General features: G+C 46.7%; 2 protein-coding genes across 3 annotated transcripts in view; both read left to right on the forward strand.

Annotated features, from left to right (window-relative positions):
* Positions 1-15,318, forward strand: part of LOC149342583 (potassium/sodium hyperpolarization-activated cyclic nucleotide-gated channel 2-like) — a 39,104-nt gene extending 23,786 nt beyond the window's left edge. Inside the window, exons 1-9 of one of the 2 annotated variants that reach the window (XM_089542193.1) lie at positions 115-284; positions 1,522-1,810; positions 2,424-2,587; positions 4,027-4,298; positions 5,461-5,607; positions 6,085-6,303; positions 6,914-7,060; positions 12,040-12,283; positions 13,071-15,318. In XM_089542193.1, the coding sequence (XP_089398319.1) occupies positions 179-284; positions 1,522-1,810; positions 2,424-2,587; positions 4,027-4,298; positions 5,461-5,607; positions 6,085-6,303; positions 6,914-7,060; positions 12,040-12,283; positions 13,071-13,270 (1,788 nt within the window). In that variant the 5' untranslated portion in view covers positions 115-178 and the 3' untranslated portion in view covers positions 13,271-15,318. Of the gene's footprint in view, positions 1-114; positions 285-1,521; positions 1,811-2,423; positions 2,588-4,026; positions 4,299-5,460; positions 5,608-6,084; positions 6,304-6,913; positions 7,061-12,039; positions 12,284-13,070 lie in introns of those variants that run through there. The other variant, XM_089542192.1, reaches the window with a different exon arrangement.
* LOC149342584 (uncharacterized) lies at positions 8,278-11,287 on the forward strand. The gene is made up of 2 exons (XM_089542191.1): positions 8,278-8,474; positions 8,624-11,287. Exons 1-2 carry the CDS (start codon positions 8,325-8,327, stop codon positions 11,285-11,287), a joined length of 2,814 nt encoding a protein of 937 aa, XP_089398317.1. The 5' UTR covers positions 8,278-8,324.
* Positions 15,319-17,783: the final 2,465 nt, after the last annotated feature.

Below are 17,783 nucleotides of genomic sequence, written 5' to 3' on the forward strand. Positions count from 1 at the left end.
AGGAATTCATTGCCGCTGCTCGGCTACTGCCGGACTCATCCCCATCTGCGAAGGGTGGGACTTTTCCTTTAAATGACAGCCTCCGCAGCTGCGCTCGCTCTAGAACGTGAGCGAATAACGGAAAGAGCCGCGTCTTCCTCACACTGTACGGGAAGCACTCGCGAGTACAAGGAACGCAATGCTTTATCACGTGGTGGACGAGCGGAAGCTTGATGGAAATGGAAACGGTTGGGCGTTTACGTGCATGCGGGATTGGAGATCTTCGTTTTCACAGAAAGAGGACGGTAAGGGATATTTTTTTCCAGGGTGCGAAGTGTTAAGGAAGAACCGCTTAACGACGGGCTCTTCCTGCAGTTGATGTAGCGAAGTTCCTGCGACTCGGTTTAGCTTTGTTTGGTGTATGGCCGTTTAACGTCCCAAAGCGACTCAGGCTATGAGAGACGCCGTAGTGAAGGGCTCCGGAAATTTCGGCCACCTGGGGTTTTTTAACGTGGACTGACATCGTACAGAACACGGGCATCTAGAATTTCGCCTCCATCGAAATTCGACCGCCGCGGCCGGGAACCCTGCGACTCGGATGCGACTGCGCAGACTTCCAGTAGTACCGATTCACCTGGAACCAAATCGAAGTAGATGAGTGGGCATCTGCAGCACAACTTTTCACTGTCTTCTACAAGGAATAATGCACTCAGGAAAATGCTTTATCAATGTTCTCACTGATGGCTGTGCCTCGTAAATGAGATGTGCTCGGTGGGAAGTGCTGGGCTCGTAGATGGGAGGGAATTTTTACCGGTAGGTGCCGTGTGGTAGGTCTGCGTACGCCGACACCAACGACGCGAAAGCGAGAAAAGAGCTAATGACAGCTAACACTGTAAAAACAAAAAACAAATGTTTCCAGTTTTATATTTCAAGCTAGCGATATTCGTCGCCCTCAGGGACGACGATACTAACGGATAAAACGCTCTTGCTACGGAGTTTGTCGAAAACTTGTTGTCCTTTGGAGCCAATGAAATCGCTTGATCGCCAACTATACAAATGTTGAGAGCCACTCGACATGAGCGATACAAGCCAAACGTTACCTCCCTTGCTGTTAAGATACGCATCCCGACGAGTCGTAGTTGTAACTGTTGTGACTTAGATCATTTGCTTATATGTACCAGTCTGTGTGTTTACTTGAAAAATCCGTAGCTGTACTGGCTACTGCGAGTAGTTAAAAGCTCAGTAGTTGTTTCCCTGGAGGCTAGACAGCCAACTTCTTCATATTCATGCTGCAAGGGCTACTGCAAGTATATATGCGCAAGTGCACTTTGAAGTGATTAGAGATGTTCGAAGCTAGGGAACATTACGCCAAATGCAGGAAGCGAGTACACAACGCACATGCATCAGTTACACAGGAATTTGTTAACGGTCTCCGTATTGGAATATTAGAACGCTCATAACCTTTGACGTGCGTAACAATGATTAAAATAATTAATTAATTTGTGTACGTTCTGCTCACTAATCTGTTACTTTTCTACGCAGTCGAGCCAGTTCACACGGTAGCAAATGGCAAGCTGCCTTCAAGCCAGTACAACGGCGGCGTTGCTGCGGGCCAGGAGCCGGATTTTCACTCCGACGAGCCGAAGGATACGGGCGAGACCGAGCGGGGCAACGGATGGTCGTCCGACTGCTGCGACCCCAGCTCTGTGTGCCTGCCGTCACGAAGGCGCCGCAACGCCAGCTTCTTCGGCAGCACCCAGGAGCTCAACCGAGAGCGCAGCCGACAGGAGTCATCGGGGCACTGGGTGATTCACCCGTGCAGCGTTTTCAGGTAACTGCAGACGAATAGTGAGCCCGAGTTTGCCTGAAAACTTATCGCTGTTACAGCTGCATGTGCAATTTATATGTCACGCAAAAACTGTTTGCAATCGTATTGGATAGAGTAGACGTGTCCGAACCTGGTAGCGCAAGTTCCTTTGAAAGGCACTTGACCTCGTTTACAGATCATGGCGCAAACACGGAAGAAAAGGACGAACGGAGCTAATGCTGGTAGGATAGAGACCAAATGCTCTAAGCAGATAATGTGACGTGACTGAGATAGACTTCGCCGTCAAGCGATCTGGTTAGACACAAGACAGACAGACTATGGCGTGCAGACATGTTTCGCCTAAAGCCGTCGACGATGAGCGAAAGGTTATAGCGCTTTGTACCGAAATGCTCTCATTAGGAATAAAACATGATCGGGCTATGAAGTAGGCGGCTTTAAGGGTAACGAGAGCAGCCGTCAGTGGTACAAATCAGAATTGACAGCGTCCTTCCGAACCCTTTGTGGTGGCTCTTTGGTCATGGCACTCGGATGCTAAAAGCTAAAAGATGGTAAAAGCTGTTACCACGACTACCACTACCACCATCTTCGTATAAGGAATGAGTTCTTCCCCGTGCAGGATGTACTGGGATCTGTGCCTCACGGTGCTGCTGGTGGCCAATCTGGTGCTCATTCCGGTGGACGTAGCCTTCTTCGCCGATCCCGGCGACATCTACTGGATGACATTCCATCTAGCCTCGGACGCCATTTTCTTTGTGGATATCGTCTTCAACTTCCGCACTGGTAGGTGCAGGGTTGCATTCATGACACTGGCGCTTTCAATGTCTCCGGGAGGCTGTTTTCTCGCCTTTTGTAATTCGGAAGGTGCCAGGCTCGTACTATCTTTATTTTGAAGTTAAGGGTATGGAGGAAGAGGCAGAATGGTAGAGGCTGGCAAACCATTTTTGCTAATTAAGAGGAAAACTTTTCCTGTCTTGACCTTTTAGGCTGGCATAACATTTTGCATCACGATACTTTTGATATGCCGCCATGTACGACCCATCGCATCTTTTGAGAGCTGATGGGAACATCAGTCTGCTCCTCCCAACAGTTGAGGTTTTATAAAGTGACGAAATTGGCAGGCCGAAGGACCACTTACAATGTCACGGGCTGAGATTAATCTCCGCCCTGCGGGCGGTTGTGTGTGCGTGTGCTGGTGTTCAACTTTCGGATGAGAGAGTCGCTTTGTCGGGCTTAATCGTACATGCTTAATTACTGGTGAAAGAAAGAGTAAGCGATCTGTGCTTGTCTCTCTTCCAATACTTACCATCGGTGAGGTTAACGGCGCAACAAGCTCGGTCGAAACGCAGTACTTCTACAAAAGACACGAAAATCAATTTTGCCTTCATAAGAACGATGAAAACATCTACAATTTTGAAACCACAATAATTAATATAACTGAACTGACCAAGCTAGTATTTCTGGGGCAATATTGTAAGAAATTATGTCCAAGGCCTTGTTACTCCTCGAGAACAAGTACGCGGTGATGTGCTGGCGCCTGCGTAGACGAAAGTGCTGCTGATTTAGACTCTAGAATAAGATAATGAGCTCGAAACAAGAAACTAGAAAGATAAGCTTATTCTCTGTTGTACAGCTTCGACAAACGGACATGACAAACGGACATGCCTCTTCTGTGAACAGCAAAAATATTTGTAGAGAAGTTGTGACTCAAAACCAATACATCGAAAATTTCCCTTTGCAATTTATTGCGCTTGCCATATGCCGACAATCCCTTCACAAAATTATCATGGTTTTCAGCTAACTTGTGACAAAAACTTCAGATCTGAGAATTCTATTCCCCCATAAGCAGCCTTCTAATAACTTCAGCGCTTTCTCCCTGCTTCTGCAGAGAGAGAGAGAAATAACTTTATTGACCATGGGATCTGGGCCCCGCACGACCCCACTGCGCTAAACGTTCATGAGTTCATGGAGTTCCATGACGTGGGCGGCCCGGTCAGTGGCGATCTTCTGCCTGGCCTGTAACCAAACAACGATAGTGTATGCTACTCTTTCATTAGCAGCCTTCCAATAACCTACCACTTGCTGTCCGTTTCTGCAAAGTGGTTTTGAAGAAACCTGGCTTCTAAAATTAAATACATGTGGTATCACCAAATCCTCCTCTATGCGATCTTATTGTTCTCACCGAAAACAAGACTGCCGCTGATGGAATCACGCGGGCGCAGGAGTGGTCACGACGCAAGGGGTGGAGCGGGTAAACCTGGACCCGAAGTACATAGCGTGCCACTACGCACGTACCTGGTTTCTGCTGGACTTCCTGAGCACGGTGCCGTTCGACTACATCTGCGTGCTGATGGACAGCGCGTTCGACAGCCTGCGTCGGCCGGGCGCATTTTCCGCCATCCGGCTGATACACCTGGCCAAGTTGCTCGGGCTGCTCAAGCTGCTCAGGCTGTCCAGGCTGTGCAGGTACCTGAGCAGCCTCCAGGAGCACTCGGTACGTTCGAACTGCTATCGTGTTGTGAAGCCTTAGGAACATCACTTCCTTTGTTGCAGCCTCCAGACGCACCAAAAAACTACGTTTAACAGTTGAATGCGTCGAGCTGATGAGCTTCTTGTGAGGCTATCTGTCGTTAGAGACTGACCTTTCACTCTAGACAGCCCAAAAACTCGAGCCTTCCAGTCCAAATCTCCTGCTAAGTCATCAGACTTAACTGTCCTTTTGCTTTCAGTGCGAGCTGAAGTGCAATAATACTCCTCTTTAAGAATTACCGAAGCAATGGAAAAGGCTACTGCTATGAGCCTCTTCCATGAAAAAATAGTACACGTTTTAGTGAAGCCCGAGTTTATGGACATTGCATGTCATTTACGGTAAAGTAAGTGTAGGCCTGACTCATCCTAAGCATTCAAATTTTTCAAATCAAATCAAGTTTATTTCATATTTACAGTACATGGTTTATGGGGTATATACATCAGGAGGCCCAAAAGTCGAGACTGCAAATAGGGCCTCCTATGGCTACATGAACAGAATACATAAACCGACGCATGCACAACAATTCGAGGTAAAAAAAAAAGGAAGGCAAATAAAGCGACAAAAAAGAAAGAAGTGTACAGCAAATGAATGTTACATAGTGATTGCAAACACAAAAACGTTATTAAACATCTAAGGATTCAAACAAGTGGTGTTTTAACATTTTTTTGAATTTGTACAATGACATTGGGGTTTTCAGTGAAGGGAGCAAATTATTCCAAGTGGAGATGGCAAAGAACGATGTAGTTTGCTTTCCATAATTAGTCCGTACTTTTGGCAACAATAAATTGTTCGACAAAGCAAAACGCGTGATGTTATTATTTGTAATTATATTTTCAGGGACAAAATTAACACATATGTACTTATTGATGACTTTGAAAAGAAAAACCAGGACCTGAAATTTGTGAAGATGTTCAAGGGGCAGGACATGTAGTGAATGGAACAGTAGTAGTAGAATGCAGTAGAAATGGCATTTTCTGAGCTAGGGACACGCGCGGAACGTGGAGGTGCACTTTTAGTATAAGAAGGTGGCGCTATTGTGCGATCAATACAAGCGAAAGTTGACGTGTAAGTATGTTGATTTGTCGATTTGTCGATTTTTAAGTATTCTCTTGACTGGATCTCGCAGTTCGCTTCGCCGACAGTGTACGTCAGCCTGGCGAACATCCTGGGCCTAATGCTGCTGATTGCGCACTGGAACGGCTGCCTGCAGTTTTTCGTGGCCATGATGCAAGGTTTTCCCGAGGGCAGCTGGGTGCAGAGGGACGGCATACAGGTGCGTGTGTTGAGGAATGCATCTACACTGAAGAACTGTGGTGGTCATCCATTGCAGCACCGCCGGGCGGTAAAGTTAGCGTACGTCATATAGGCATTATATTCATAACCTGAGTTTTAACTACTGCTGGAAAAAAGCTTCCGGATGAAAACAGTGCGAAATCCACAGTTTCAGATCGAAAAGCGCCAAAGCCAAAGTTCACATGCTGATATTGACCAAATTATTTGCGTAACTTTTCAGTACATGACGGTGTAGCGTTCCTGTGACTTACGTATAAAACATATCTTGAAAAGCAATACAGTTAATGCAGAAAAGAAACTTTGGCGTTTTTCTGAGTTTTAGTTAGGTGGATTTGGCTCAATAAAAAAAAAACAACTAATTTTTACTCTATTTGGGATAACCTTTGCCCGAGGAAACTTGTGAAAAATGGACACCTGAAATATTAAATCTCCATTAATTTTTTTCCTTTTATCGCAGCACCGGCCTCTGTTTGAGCAGTACTCGTGGTCTATGTTCAACGCGCTGTCTCAAATGCTGTCGATTGGGTACGGCCAGAATGCGCCGGCCACCGTCGTGGACATGTGGCTTGTCACGCTTGGCATGGTCACCGGTGCCACGGGCTACGCGCTGCTCATCGGGCACGCCACCACTCTCATCCAGAGCCTGGACTACACCAAGAGACTGCACCGGGAGAAGGTGCGGCCATGCACACCTGTTACGTGCATTCATAGATGCAGTTTCAGCCTGCAGGTGGCGCACTGACGACACGGTCATTACGCGCATTCTTGCACGCTGGCAACTACAATGCACTGCCGCAATTGTATCTGGAGCAAACGGGATCAGGTGACTTGATATATAATGTAAATAGCCACCAGCACTGACGCGCACTAATAGTCTTAGGGAAACAATGACTTGTCCTTTGCTTTGAATGCTCGCGTTTAACTCAGGTCACCGTAACCGGAACTCACGGCTTTGCTTGAAATCTCGGGGCTCTGCATGGCAGGCGTCACTGCCCTGAAAGGAGCCTGGAGAAGTGACACGCAGTAAGACAGGCATTTCGAATAGCATAAAGGCATCTCCTTCCAGCCGACCAAAGACCAACAATAAAGTTATTTCATTCCAGTTAATTTTTTTGCGGTTTGCGCATCATAATCTAGAGAAACTTCGTTCATAAAAAAACCTGCCACGTTATGTCACTGTTAATATCGAGGAGATGTCGCATGATTCCTGTGTCACGTGTCGACGGGGAACCAAGCGTCAAGGTCCCTTGGGTAGCTATGACGCCTTTCTTTCCTGTCGCACACAGATGGAACGTGTGGAGGAGTACATGCAGTACCGGCGCATGCCAAAAGAGCTCCGGTTCCGCGTGCGCAACTACTTCGAGCACCGGCACGAAGGAAAGGCCTTCGATGAAGACGCCATCCTCGCCGAGCTGTCGCAACCGCTAAGAGAGGTGAGCGTGCATCTGCCGTGTTGTGATAATATTTATGATGCGCTATTCTTTGACAACTTAGCGGATTAAGTTTAGAGGATGTGAGTTCTTGCAGTTCAGGTATCAAAGGGACACTGAAGAGAACTTCGTCGAATTATTATTATCAGTAAAAATTGATTTGCTGGCTCTTTCTGGCTATGTTGACATTTCCTCGGCAGGAAAAGACATTTTCTGGCAAGAAAACTGGATTTGAAAATCTTCCCTACAGTCTATGCAAACTTGTGACGTCCTTACTGATAAGGACGGGTTACCATCATATAGAAGTGAACGGTGGTGTAGCCTTGCCTCTGAGATCCGGGCAGAAAAATTCGTGCTCGCCGCATACATTTCACTTGCGAAATCGGCCTGTAATGACGACATCTGTATTTTCGTTTTTAGTAGTGTCTAACTTAAGCCGTTTTCGGTAGGAGTGGTCTCTTTGTAATTAGAGCGCCGTACCGTATACCTATATAGGCTAACTTCTTACTGTCCTCAGTGTCCCTTTAAGGCCAGCCTCTCGCTACTGGAAACACAGCAATGGTCGACGACCGCTCTTTTGTCGACTGCTGTCGCGTGTAAAAGCGCTGTGTGATTGCCCAGAACTCTAGCCAATCGCCAATGAGATTGTGGTCCAATCATGACAGCCGATAGGAAAGGCGCCGGACAGCCATGAACTGGACTTACATCAAGGGTATACAGTTCAGTACATCATGGTGCAGTGTGCACTCTTCTGGCTGTATTGCTGCCGCAGCGATGTCGAAACCTAACATCACTGTGGCAGCAATACAGCCAGCATCAGTGACTTCTAACCGAGTTCTGAGAACTGCTCAAAAGTGAAAACGGTTCGCGCTTCGTTGTTGTCTGCACATATTGTTCCGATTCGGCAGTGCCAAATCGGGACTCGTTCTTAGTGCAAGTAACTTCCCAAAGTGGTACTTGATCAAAGCCACCTAGACTAGACAAGGCCTGTTCGCTCCTCCTCTCCACAGGGGCCTACGTCACACTAGTTGCCCGACCCGCCCGACCGGTCCGGCCGCGAACGACGGTGAGAGCGCACGTGGAACGCAGCACAGGCTCATAGAAACGCAGGCCTGTGGTTAGGTTAGGCAGCGAACGTGCTGACATTTCTCTTTTCCGACTTCTAGGTTTTCGAGCTGCAGTAGCGTCATACCGTATTCTCCTGGCTTGTGCACGTTGAAATCATGATGTGGTGCTAAAGAAAAGCACATTTTGTAATCGCTGCAACATGGGCCGTTGCTGTGTGCCGGGGTGCCGCGGAAATTATGACGGTGGCCCAAAAGTTAGAGTGTTTGGTTTTCCCAAAGATGAAGCTCACAGAAAAGCTTGGATGAGAGCAGTTCCTCGCAAGGATTTTACGCCAACCATACATTCCAAGGTAAGTAACTGAAATTTAACTTCTTTGGTAGCCTTAGGTTATGTACCATAAAACCCGACACAAAGCAAAAACCTTCCGTAACTTTAAAAGTTGTTGAAGAATAGCTTCGAGAGAACCGGATGTAATTATAATTAAGCTTTCTCATGCAGGTATGCGAGCTCCATTTCCATGAGCAAGATTTCATCACCAAGCTCTCACATCATGATAAACAAACAGGAAGAACCATAGAGCTCAAGCGCGATCGTGTTCAACTTCAAAAGGGCGCAGTGCCTTCGGTGTTCCCCAATTGCCCATCATATCTTTCTTCTACACCTTCACGTCGCGAGTCCCCAGCAAGAAAGAGGGCACGTCGGGAAAATGACGCCATACAGGAAGCCATCAAGAATTCTTCAAAGGCAAGCGAGGAAGAAAAACGCAAAAATTCAGTGTCTTCGTTTGAAGAATTGCAAAGCAAGCTAGCCAACATCTGCGACACCAAGTTTTGGACAGTCACTGCGAACGAAGAGTCCGTCATGTTTCTTCGTGTAGAACCTGAGCCATCTCCATACGTGAAATGTGCTGTCAGAGTCCTTCCAGATCTGACAATATCTGTAACTATAGGCATGGTGAGGCTGCATTCACTAGCATGTGGCAGTGCAGTTCCAGACACAGTTTGCAACGCAACAGCCTTGTCTGCGCTGCTTGAAAATCTTGAAGGTCAGCTGCGTAAAAGTGCCGAAAAATCAGGCGGCCAGAAACGTGATGTTTTGACATTTTTTCGATTCCTGATATCCGAATTTATTCAAGACACTGAAGAAGGAACGGAAGATGTTGCGCTGTTAAAATTTGTGAATGAACAAATCAGCCTTTTCCTCACGAATAAGCGTGTTTACAGTTCAGAAATGTTAGTTTTTGCCAGCATTCTTCACTCCATTTCGCCCCATGCTTATCACTTTGCAAGATCTGCATCTAGCTTAATTTTGCCGCATCCATCAACTCTACGCCGTGTCTGTTCCAAATACCAAGGTGACCCCAGCGAGGAACAACAAGTAAATTTCCTTTCGTACATACGGGAACGAGCGAAGTTATTGAAGCCCCACGAAAAAACCGTAACACTAATGATTGACGAGATACATCTTAAACCATTCTTTGACTTCAAGGCAGGAGCAATAGTTGGAGCATCAGCCCATTCGTCAGAGCCAGCAACAACCGCCCATGTCTTCATGACACAGTCACTGCTTTCCTCGAACAAGGATGTCATACATATTCTGCCTGTGTGTAGAATGAATGCTGAAACCCTGCACCAGTACACGAGGAAGATAATAGTCGGCATTGAAGAAATGGGGCTAAAAGTAATAGCTGTCATAACGGACAACAACTCTCTGAACCGCAAAATGATGTCCCTATTTTCAAAAGAGCCCGAACTGAGCATTGTGTACCCTCACCCGGTAGACAACCAACGTCCGCTATTTTACATTGTGGATCCGGTACACTTACTGAAATGTATAAGAAATAATTGGATTAATCAAAAAAACCCTGCAACATGCTTCTATTTCCCAGAAATTGATTTGTCTGGTGTTATGCCTGACGGGCCCCCCCGAATGAAAGCGGCATCCTTCGAAGCTGTTAGGAAGCTTTATTCATCAGAAAAAACAGCACTCGTGAAAGCTGCTTATGGGCTTAACGCGAAAGCTGTAAATCCAACAGTTATGGAGCGCCAGAACGTGAAACTGGTCCTAAATGTTATCAACTCTTTCGTCTCGAATGCTCTCCGAACTCGTGGATCACTACTGAAGATCCCGCTTGCTGACTCAACCGCCTTATTCATAGACATTGTGCTGGCGTGGTGGAGAATAGTGAACGTGAAAACTCCTCACAAGGGTCGAAGAGTCAAGGACAGCCTGCAAGAACGGGTACAATCAGTCAATGATCAACAGCTGACCTTTCTCAGCGGAATCATAGACTGGCTTGACGCCTGGAAGTCAGTAACTATGTCCAGTGGGACACTCACCAGGGAAACCCACACTGCCCTTCGGCTCACCTGCTATTCTCTTGTGGAAGTGTGCCGATACTGTTTGGAGGAGCTGAAGTTCAAGTATGTTTTGCTTGGGAAATTCCAAACAGACGCTTTGGAAGAGCGTTTCGGTAGTTATCGCAGGTTGGCTGGCAGGAACTACCATATTTCGGTGCGTCAGTTGTATGAGTCGGAAAAAAAGCTGAGGCTACAAAAGCTTCTGACATTGCCAACTGAAGCGGCTTCAACAAGCACCAAAGAGGATGAACAAGCAATTGTGGACACAGATAACTTTTCTGTTGTTATTACAGAGGACGACATTACTCGGTCAAAGTGTGACATGGACGTGATAGCGTACATAGCTGGCTATTGCGCACATGCTGCCCTTAAGAAACTGTCTTGTTCCTCGTGTGCCAACGCAGTTGTTGTTGAGGACAGGATCCTGGAAGCTGAAGACATGAGCATGATCGTCCACCTTTCCAGAGGTGGACTCAAGTTTCCGCAGCCTTGTGTTGTTAACATGGTTCTTGTCTGCAAGCTCGTCGTTGAAAAGCTTTCAACAGGGGAAAATGAAGAGAGATTTTTGTTGAGCCGCAATCAACACTCCATTGTAGCTTCCTTAGTGTCTTCCCTGGTTCAAGAAGACTTTCCGGTCAGCGAGTGCGAAAACGGACATACAGGGAATTCACTTCTGCAGCTCATGGTAAAAGCCGCAGCCAACACAGTGCTGAGTAATTTTTGTAAACTAAAGAATGACGCCATTCAGGACAGCAGTCAGAAGAAGGCGGCTGCCAGGAAACTAAAAAAATTAAAGAATTGAAATATTTTATTGCAGAGCACTGTGACCAATAAAATGTCCATAAAGTATTCATGTTACTGTTTTCCATGACTTCGTTCATTTTGTTTATTTTGATGTCTAACACGCCATCCGCTTTCGAAAATGACAAAAAAACGTACATTTCTTTAAAAAGCAACAAAATGCATGAGATGCAGCAGGTACTGCATCTCATGCATTCTGCTTCATTCTACTGCTTTTCTGTCTAGGAACAAAATATTTTGAAGTTAATATGAACTAAATGCGATTAACTGAAGAGCAGGAACTATAGCAGTCCAATGCTCTGCCACAAGTATTATCATGCAGCTATAAAAACGAAGCATTTAGCTGCAATGCGAAGTATATTGCAAGGGCTACGAAACATAGCATAAATTATAAATTAACACGGAAGATATTTAGCGAAATCATGCTCGCGGTTAAAAAGCTGTTGTTTAGTCGCTAAGTCATATTTGTTGACTCACTTCTAAAGCCATTGTACCGCGGATAGTAAAAAAGTGCGCTTAAAACTGCCGGCGAACCCCCGCAGTCGCGAGCGGAGGACGGACAACTAGCGTGACGTCACGGAGCAAGCGGAGAGGCCTTGAGTAAGTCTAGGTGGCTTTGACTTGATTCGCGAGCGAGTGAACACAAGTTGCAGTTTGCACCATGCACTAGGCAGCATTTTTCTTTATTATTCTTATTTTTTTTTGTGAATAAATTTGCCCTAGCCTAACGGGATGACATTCTATGCGGCGCAGGACGTGATGAAGCACAACTGCCGGGCCACGCTGCGCGCTGTGCCTTTCTTGTCCAACGTCGACCCTGGCTTCGTCAGCGACCTGGTGACTAGGCTTCGTTACGAGTTCTTTCAACCCGGTGACGTCATCATCCAGCAGGGATCTGTAGGCCGCAAGATGTACTTTATACAGTCGGGCACGGTTAAGCTGTTGCTGGATGGCACGCAATTTCTCGGCACGCTGTCCGAGGGGAGCTACTTTGGAGGTGAGGGTCTGAACCTGACGAAAACACGCTCATACACCCTGCGTAATTCCGCAGAGTGTTCCCACTATACGCAAGCCCCAGTGTGTGACTCTGGACAGGGACGTGCAGTACGCAGGGCAGTGCAGCGCTGAGTAAGCTCTTTAAAAGATGAAGGACGGTGTGCAAGGAAAGAAGTTAACATACATGATTTATGTGATCATGCAGGGGACATTACTTTATTACGTGCTTTGCCGTGCAGCTGGTGTCCATTCAAGCGCATATCATAGCGATTTACATAATTTATGCTCAACTGTACTCTTGTACAGATGTATTTCAGTTAACTTCAACCAGTTTATTCATGAAAGGAAAAGGCAGCACATTGCATGAACGCCAGTGCATATCTATCGATGAACTGATACACATTTGGGGTTGTGAATAAGAATTCAAGGTGTGATAATCGCGTGGTATGTTGGACAGAAACAACATAAGATTTATTATTTATAACTCATCTCACTGCTTGTGTCCCCTCCTAACACCGCTTCCGCGAATAATCGTGTTTAAACTCACAGCAGCCCGGAAATGCTAGAGACTCCAACATTGGTTTACATCAGCGCCAGAAAGGGGTGTCGAGCGCACCTCAATCACAAAATTTCTCAGTCTGAGAACAGAACAATTTTCTGCAAGCAGTCGTTTCAATATCGAGGATTTGCCCTGCTATAAGAAATTATGCGGTGTGTAGTGTATAGCCTCGCCCTCTCACAAAAAAAGTTCCTGTTCTCTCTCGCTCCCCTTCCCTTACCCTCTTCAGAGATCTGTCTGCTCACAAAGACAACGAGAAACGCGAGCGTAATCGCTGACACCTACTGCGACCTCTTCTCGCTTTCTGTGGAGAACTTCAACGAGGTGCTGCTCCAGTACCCGCTGATGCGGAGCTCCCTCGAGGCCACCGCGGCACAGCGCATCGCTCACAACACAGCCTTCCGGGCCTGCGACAGCGAACACCTATGACGAAGACCACCACTCCTGTGTATATGCTTTTCTCGCACGTCACAAATGCTACGTACTACCTTAACGCGGTGAAAGCGAAAGCCGTGTGCTCAATCACAAAGCGGCGGGTAGGACAGCGCGTAAAGAATCAGGTCAACGTTGCGCTTGGGGCTAGAACGTGGTTGGGCTTGTACATAGCTTCGCCGAGTATTATGGTCTCAACGGCGTCACGTTCTTCAGAATAAGTTCGTCCTTTGCGACACACTGGCATTCGCCGAGGTTTCAGAGTTCAATGGGCATGCTACCCTGCCTTCATTGTTGCAATAGAACCATTGGGAGCCGCCTTCACTGTTGTCAGTGACGCAGTGAGGGCTGGGAATGAACAGTGCTTGCCGCAGGTGTAACAAAACGCAAAGTTCCTTTTTCATTTCATTTTCTCTGTACATACGACACTGCACACAACACAAGTATCATCTTGACACTCGGCTACAAGAGCCTTTGTAACGACACTAAGACATTTTTTTGTCGCTTTTCTTGTGTTTTTATATTCAGTGCAACATTGAGGGGCTGTGCTCGTAGGAGAAACCCCACTGTTGAACTTATTGTCATTTCTTTACCACAAGGCTTGAGCCACAGATTCGCGCGAGTAAAGGCAAAGGAACACAAAGCATAAGACTTACTCCCTACCTGCCTGAATATTTCCCAACGGGTGAAGTTAGAAGTCACGACGAGTCAGTGAAAGCCTGTGACTTAGCCAAGATTTATTCGCTGCTATTTTTTTTTTTTTTGACCGGGGGTAATGGGGAGGCTAAAATGTGACAGGCTTCAGATGGGGGTGGTTGAGTGAAGAAGAAACTGTGCCATTTAAGTATTTCAGATGTACCGCATATCGGAGCCCTAATTTTCAGGCTAGTTAGATTCTGATTACGCACTTGGTTATAAGTATACAGGAGCCGACTGTTACATCTTGTTATGCCAGCATTTTCAACTGCAGTTGAGTTGAAGGGCGGTAATTAGGTGTTAACAGCACTGACAGCCATCGTTGAGTTCTCCAAAGCAGTTAGCCCATTTGAGGAGATGGTAGCACCAGCTGAATGGTCCAGTTGAACTGATTATAATGCAGCCCCCCCACCCCCCCATGTCCTATACCTCCTTTTCGTTCTGGCCGACTCACTGACATTATCTTTGTCATATGTCCTCTTATTACGCAGAGCATCGCTGACTGGTTTCTATGACGCAAATCTGCAACAGGAAACGTTGCAGACCGGCATTAGAAAACTTCGACTTAATTAATGCCGAACATGCATTCATTAGATCGCCCCGGCTGTGTACCATGTTAAACAGCAATGTGGGCAATGGGCGAAAGTCGTGGAGAAATTGCAGTTTCTAAAAGAAATGAGTGCTGGCTGAAAATAACAGAATACAAGTATAATATTACTAGCAGTGGGCCGTATATCTCATGAAAATCTTGAACTGTGCCCACACAGTGTAGGGCCGCTAATACGCCGCAGATCGCCGCTTAACTCGCATTTGGAAAGCTCATTAGTCATTTATTTGAGCGGTAGTTGAAAATGTCTGCGTACAAGATAGGCAGTATTGGCGTAGAATAGCCCACCTTTTTTCACTCTTTATATCATCACAATCACATCCTTTATTAATTCGCAATCATTCCCCCAAATTTCCCAATGAAAATCAAACACTGCAGACAAGAACTAAGATACGCCACTTATTCCAGCGTACAATGTAGAATTTTACGCGACTTGAATGCTCAACAACGTCACGTGTTCACTGTCTCTTTTAAGGTCAGATTAGAGCAGGTAGTGGCAGACGAGATCTTTGTTTATGTGCATTGTGTTTGTCGTGGATCCCTGTGCTGCGCACATTATTAACACGCGTATGAGCAACTTCTTACTGCCAGTGATGCCGCTTATTGTTTTCATGTGGGTATATTACACGCCGTTGTCTGTTGCACATGTGCTATAAATGTGGCACGAATTTGTATAGTCTTCGTCATGGCTGTTTCCTTGTGAGCGGTGCATTGTAAATTAAAAGGAGGATGATCCACGAAACCTTGTCTGCATTTTTAGTTCTATACGTACGCTCACCTGTGCTGTCCAGAGTAAAGCGACGTTAGTTAAGAATCGGAATCGCAGTTGTGCAACCTGCCACAGCGCAGAAGTTGGTGAACACAAAATCTCTAAAAATGTGCACAAATTTCCCGTTACCTAACAAGATTGTCGATAGCATTTTATGCGAATCTATTCACTGCCTAACTGCAGCGAAAATTTGTTCCATGTGCGTACGTCTCCAAAACTATTCGGCGACCACCTCTCCCCTCACACAGAAATGTGGTGACGAAGGAGACTGCTCACTTTGAACCTGAAACACCGCGAAAAGACTGACCTTTTAAACACGACACCATAATCAACAAAAGCAATGACTCGAACACTATTGGCGCAAGCTTTTCTTAACGCTTCACTTGTGCTCTTGAATGAAACAATTCGCTCTCTCTTGCGGAAGCGGACGGTCCGTAGTAAATGATTAGGTCAATATGTATACTGAAAAGAGCGCGGTTCAATGTGTAAATGCCTCGTAAATAAAAACGCAGAATAGGTTTATGGGGTTTAACGTCCCAAAGCGGCTAAGGCTATGAGAGACGCCGTAGTGGAGGGCTCCGGAAATTTCGACCACCTGGGGTTCTTTAACGTGCACTGACATCGCACAGTACACGGGCCTCGAATTTCTCCTCCAAAGAAATTCAACCGCCGCGGCCGGGATCGAACCCGCGTCTTTCGGGACAGCAGCCGAGCACCATAGCCACTGAGCCACCGCGGCGGCTAAAAACGCAGAATAAACAGGAGCAGCAAGTGCATGTAGTGCAATGTACATGCGCCCACAAAGGGTACGCGCAACAAGTAAGAAATCGTCAGTTGCCGAACAACAATTTGTAGATCGCGGCATTATAACGTGGACTGGCACTAAGCGATCAGGAATTGGAAGAGTACGTGCGACTCTAAACCCTACTATTAGTGTATGAGCTCTAAAGAAAGTGTCCCCTAGTAAAGATGGCGCTATAGGCATAGATGGCGCTATATAAAACGCGGTGATGTTTTTCACTGCGGTTGCTGCGGCGATGGGCCCTGGACTAAAGGGCTCTGCCCACCAAGCTCGTCAAGACCTTTATGGAGGAATAAAAGTTTTTCATTCATTCATTCATTCGGTTGGTTTAGGTTGGTTGGTTTGTGGGGTTTAACATCCCAAAGCGACTCAGACTATGAGAGACGCCGTAGTGAAGTTCTCCGGAAATTTCGACAACCTGGCGGTTCTTTAACGTGCACTGACATCGCACAGTATACGGACCTCTAGAATTCCGCCTCCATCGAAATTCGTCCGCCGCGGCCGGGATCGAACCCGCGTCTTTCGGGTCAGCAGCCGAGCACCATAACCACTGAGCCACCGCGGCGGCCTCATTCATTCATTCATTCACTCGCATGCACTTCAGACAGCTCAAATACCGTTAGCAGCGGAACAAATTCGTTTCCCCAGTAATTTTTTCTTTCGAAGCGAAATGAAGATGCGTCCGACGCTCGAAAGCCATTCTGATTAAAGGTATGGCGGACGTCTCTGTAGACCCACTGATAAAGTAACATCCTACGTAGGCCCATCGTGCTGCTTGCTACGTCATATACTTGGAACTCAGCCTTCGCGACTTTCAGGGAGCTGCAAACAGAAGTTCTCCCATTGTTACATCTCCACACTCCCACATATAACACAGGCTGGCGTCTTTTCGCCCAGTTGCGCGTAGCGAGCAGTCCCGAAGTCTTGTAATCTCTCACTTCGATATACTCGTAATTTAAGCAGCCCGCTATCAGTACAGAGCATTTGCGCCACCTGCTCTTCTGCACCGACCGCTGAAGCCCGTGCATACACTCTAAAAAGAAAGGGCTGAAAAGGGAGTAAGTTGTCCTCTAGTGGACTACCTTTTATAAAAGGGGACAGCACACTCCCTTCTCACTCCCATATAGACGCATTCAGGTTTAGAGTTTAGGCAGTGCGGATCAAGCGCTTGTTATACCCGATACGTCACGCATCTCACCGTGGAGAACAATCCGTAAGAAATAAATGTTATGCTAGCTCTTCTTTGCCGCTAAACAGAGCAGATAGGATTTCATCGCCTAAATTTCTAGATTCTATGCCACAGTCATGGGATAACGCATGTCGAATCTATTTGAAGCTTACGCTAGTGCAGTGGTAATGAACAGGCCAGCGAGCCTGCCCAGCCGAATACGTGCTTCACCGCAGTTCTAGGGGGAGGTGCCGAAAAGCCAGAGGTGTGAACCATCCGCTCCTGGGTAAACAGTGACGTAGTTAGGGTAGCTTAGAAAAGACTAGGCAAGCACCCAACCCACAGCTTTGTCGCCTCGCGAAAGTTCGCGTATGGGTAATTTACTGCCACGGTTGCGTTCAGCCGTTGTAACACGTCAGCAGAGACGCGGCGCGCGCACTCAACTTCGACTGTAGAACTCGGCTTGCC

The sequence above is a fragment of the Amblyomma mixtum genome, chromosome 5, assembly GCF_055824585.1.
Source record: "Amblyomma mixtum isolate Tamu chromosome 5, ASM5582458v1, whole genome shotgun sequence".
Classification (NCBI taxonomy): domain Eukaryota; kingdom Metazoa; phylum Arthropoda; class Arachnida; order Ixodida; family Ixodidae; genus Amblyomma; species Amblyomma mixtum.

Bases quoted from the DNA above. Each gene is read 5' to 3' on its own strand.
- LOC149342584 (XM_089542191.1), top strand. From the start codon at position 8,325: ATGGGCCGTTGCTGTGTGCCGGGGTGCCGCGGAAATTATGACGGTGGC. The intron at 8,475-8,623 runs GTAAGTAACTGA...TTTCTCATGCAG, and splicing joins CGCCAACCATACATTCCAAG to GTATGCGAGCTCCATTTCCA.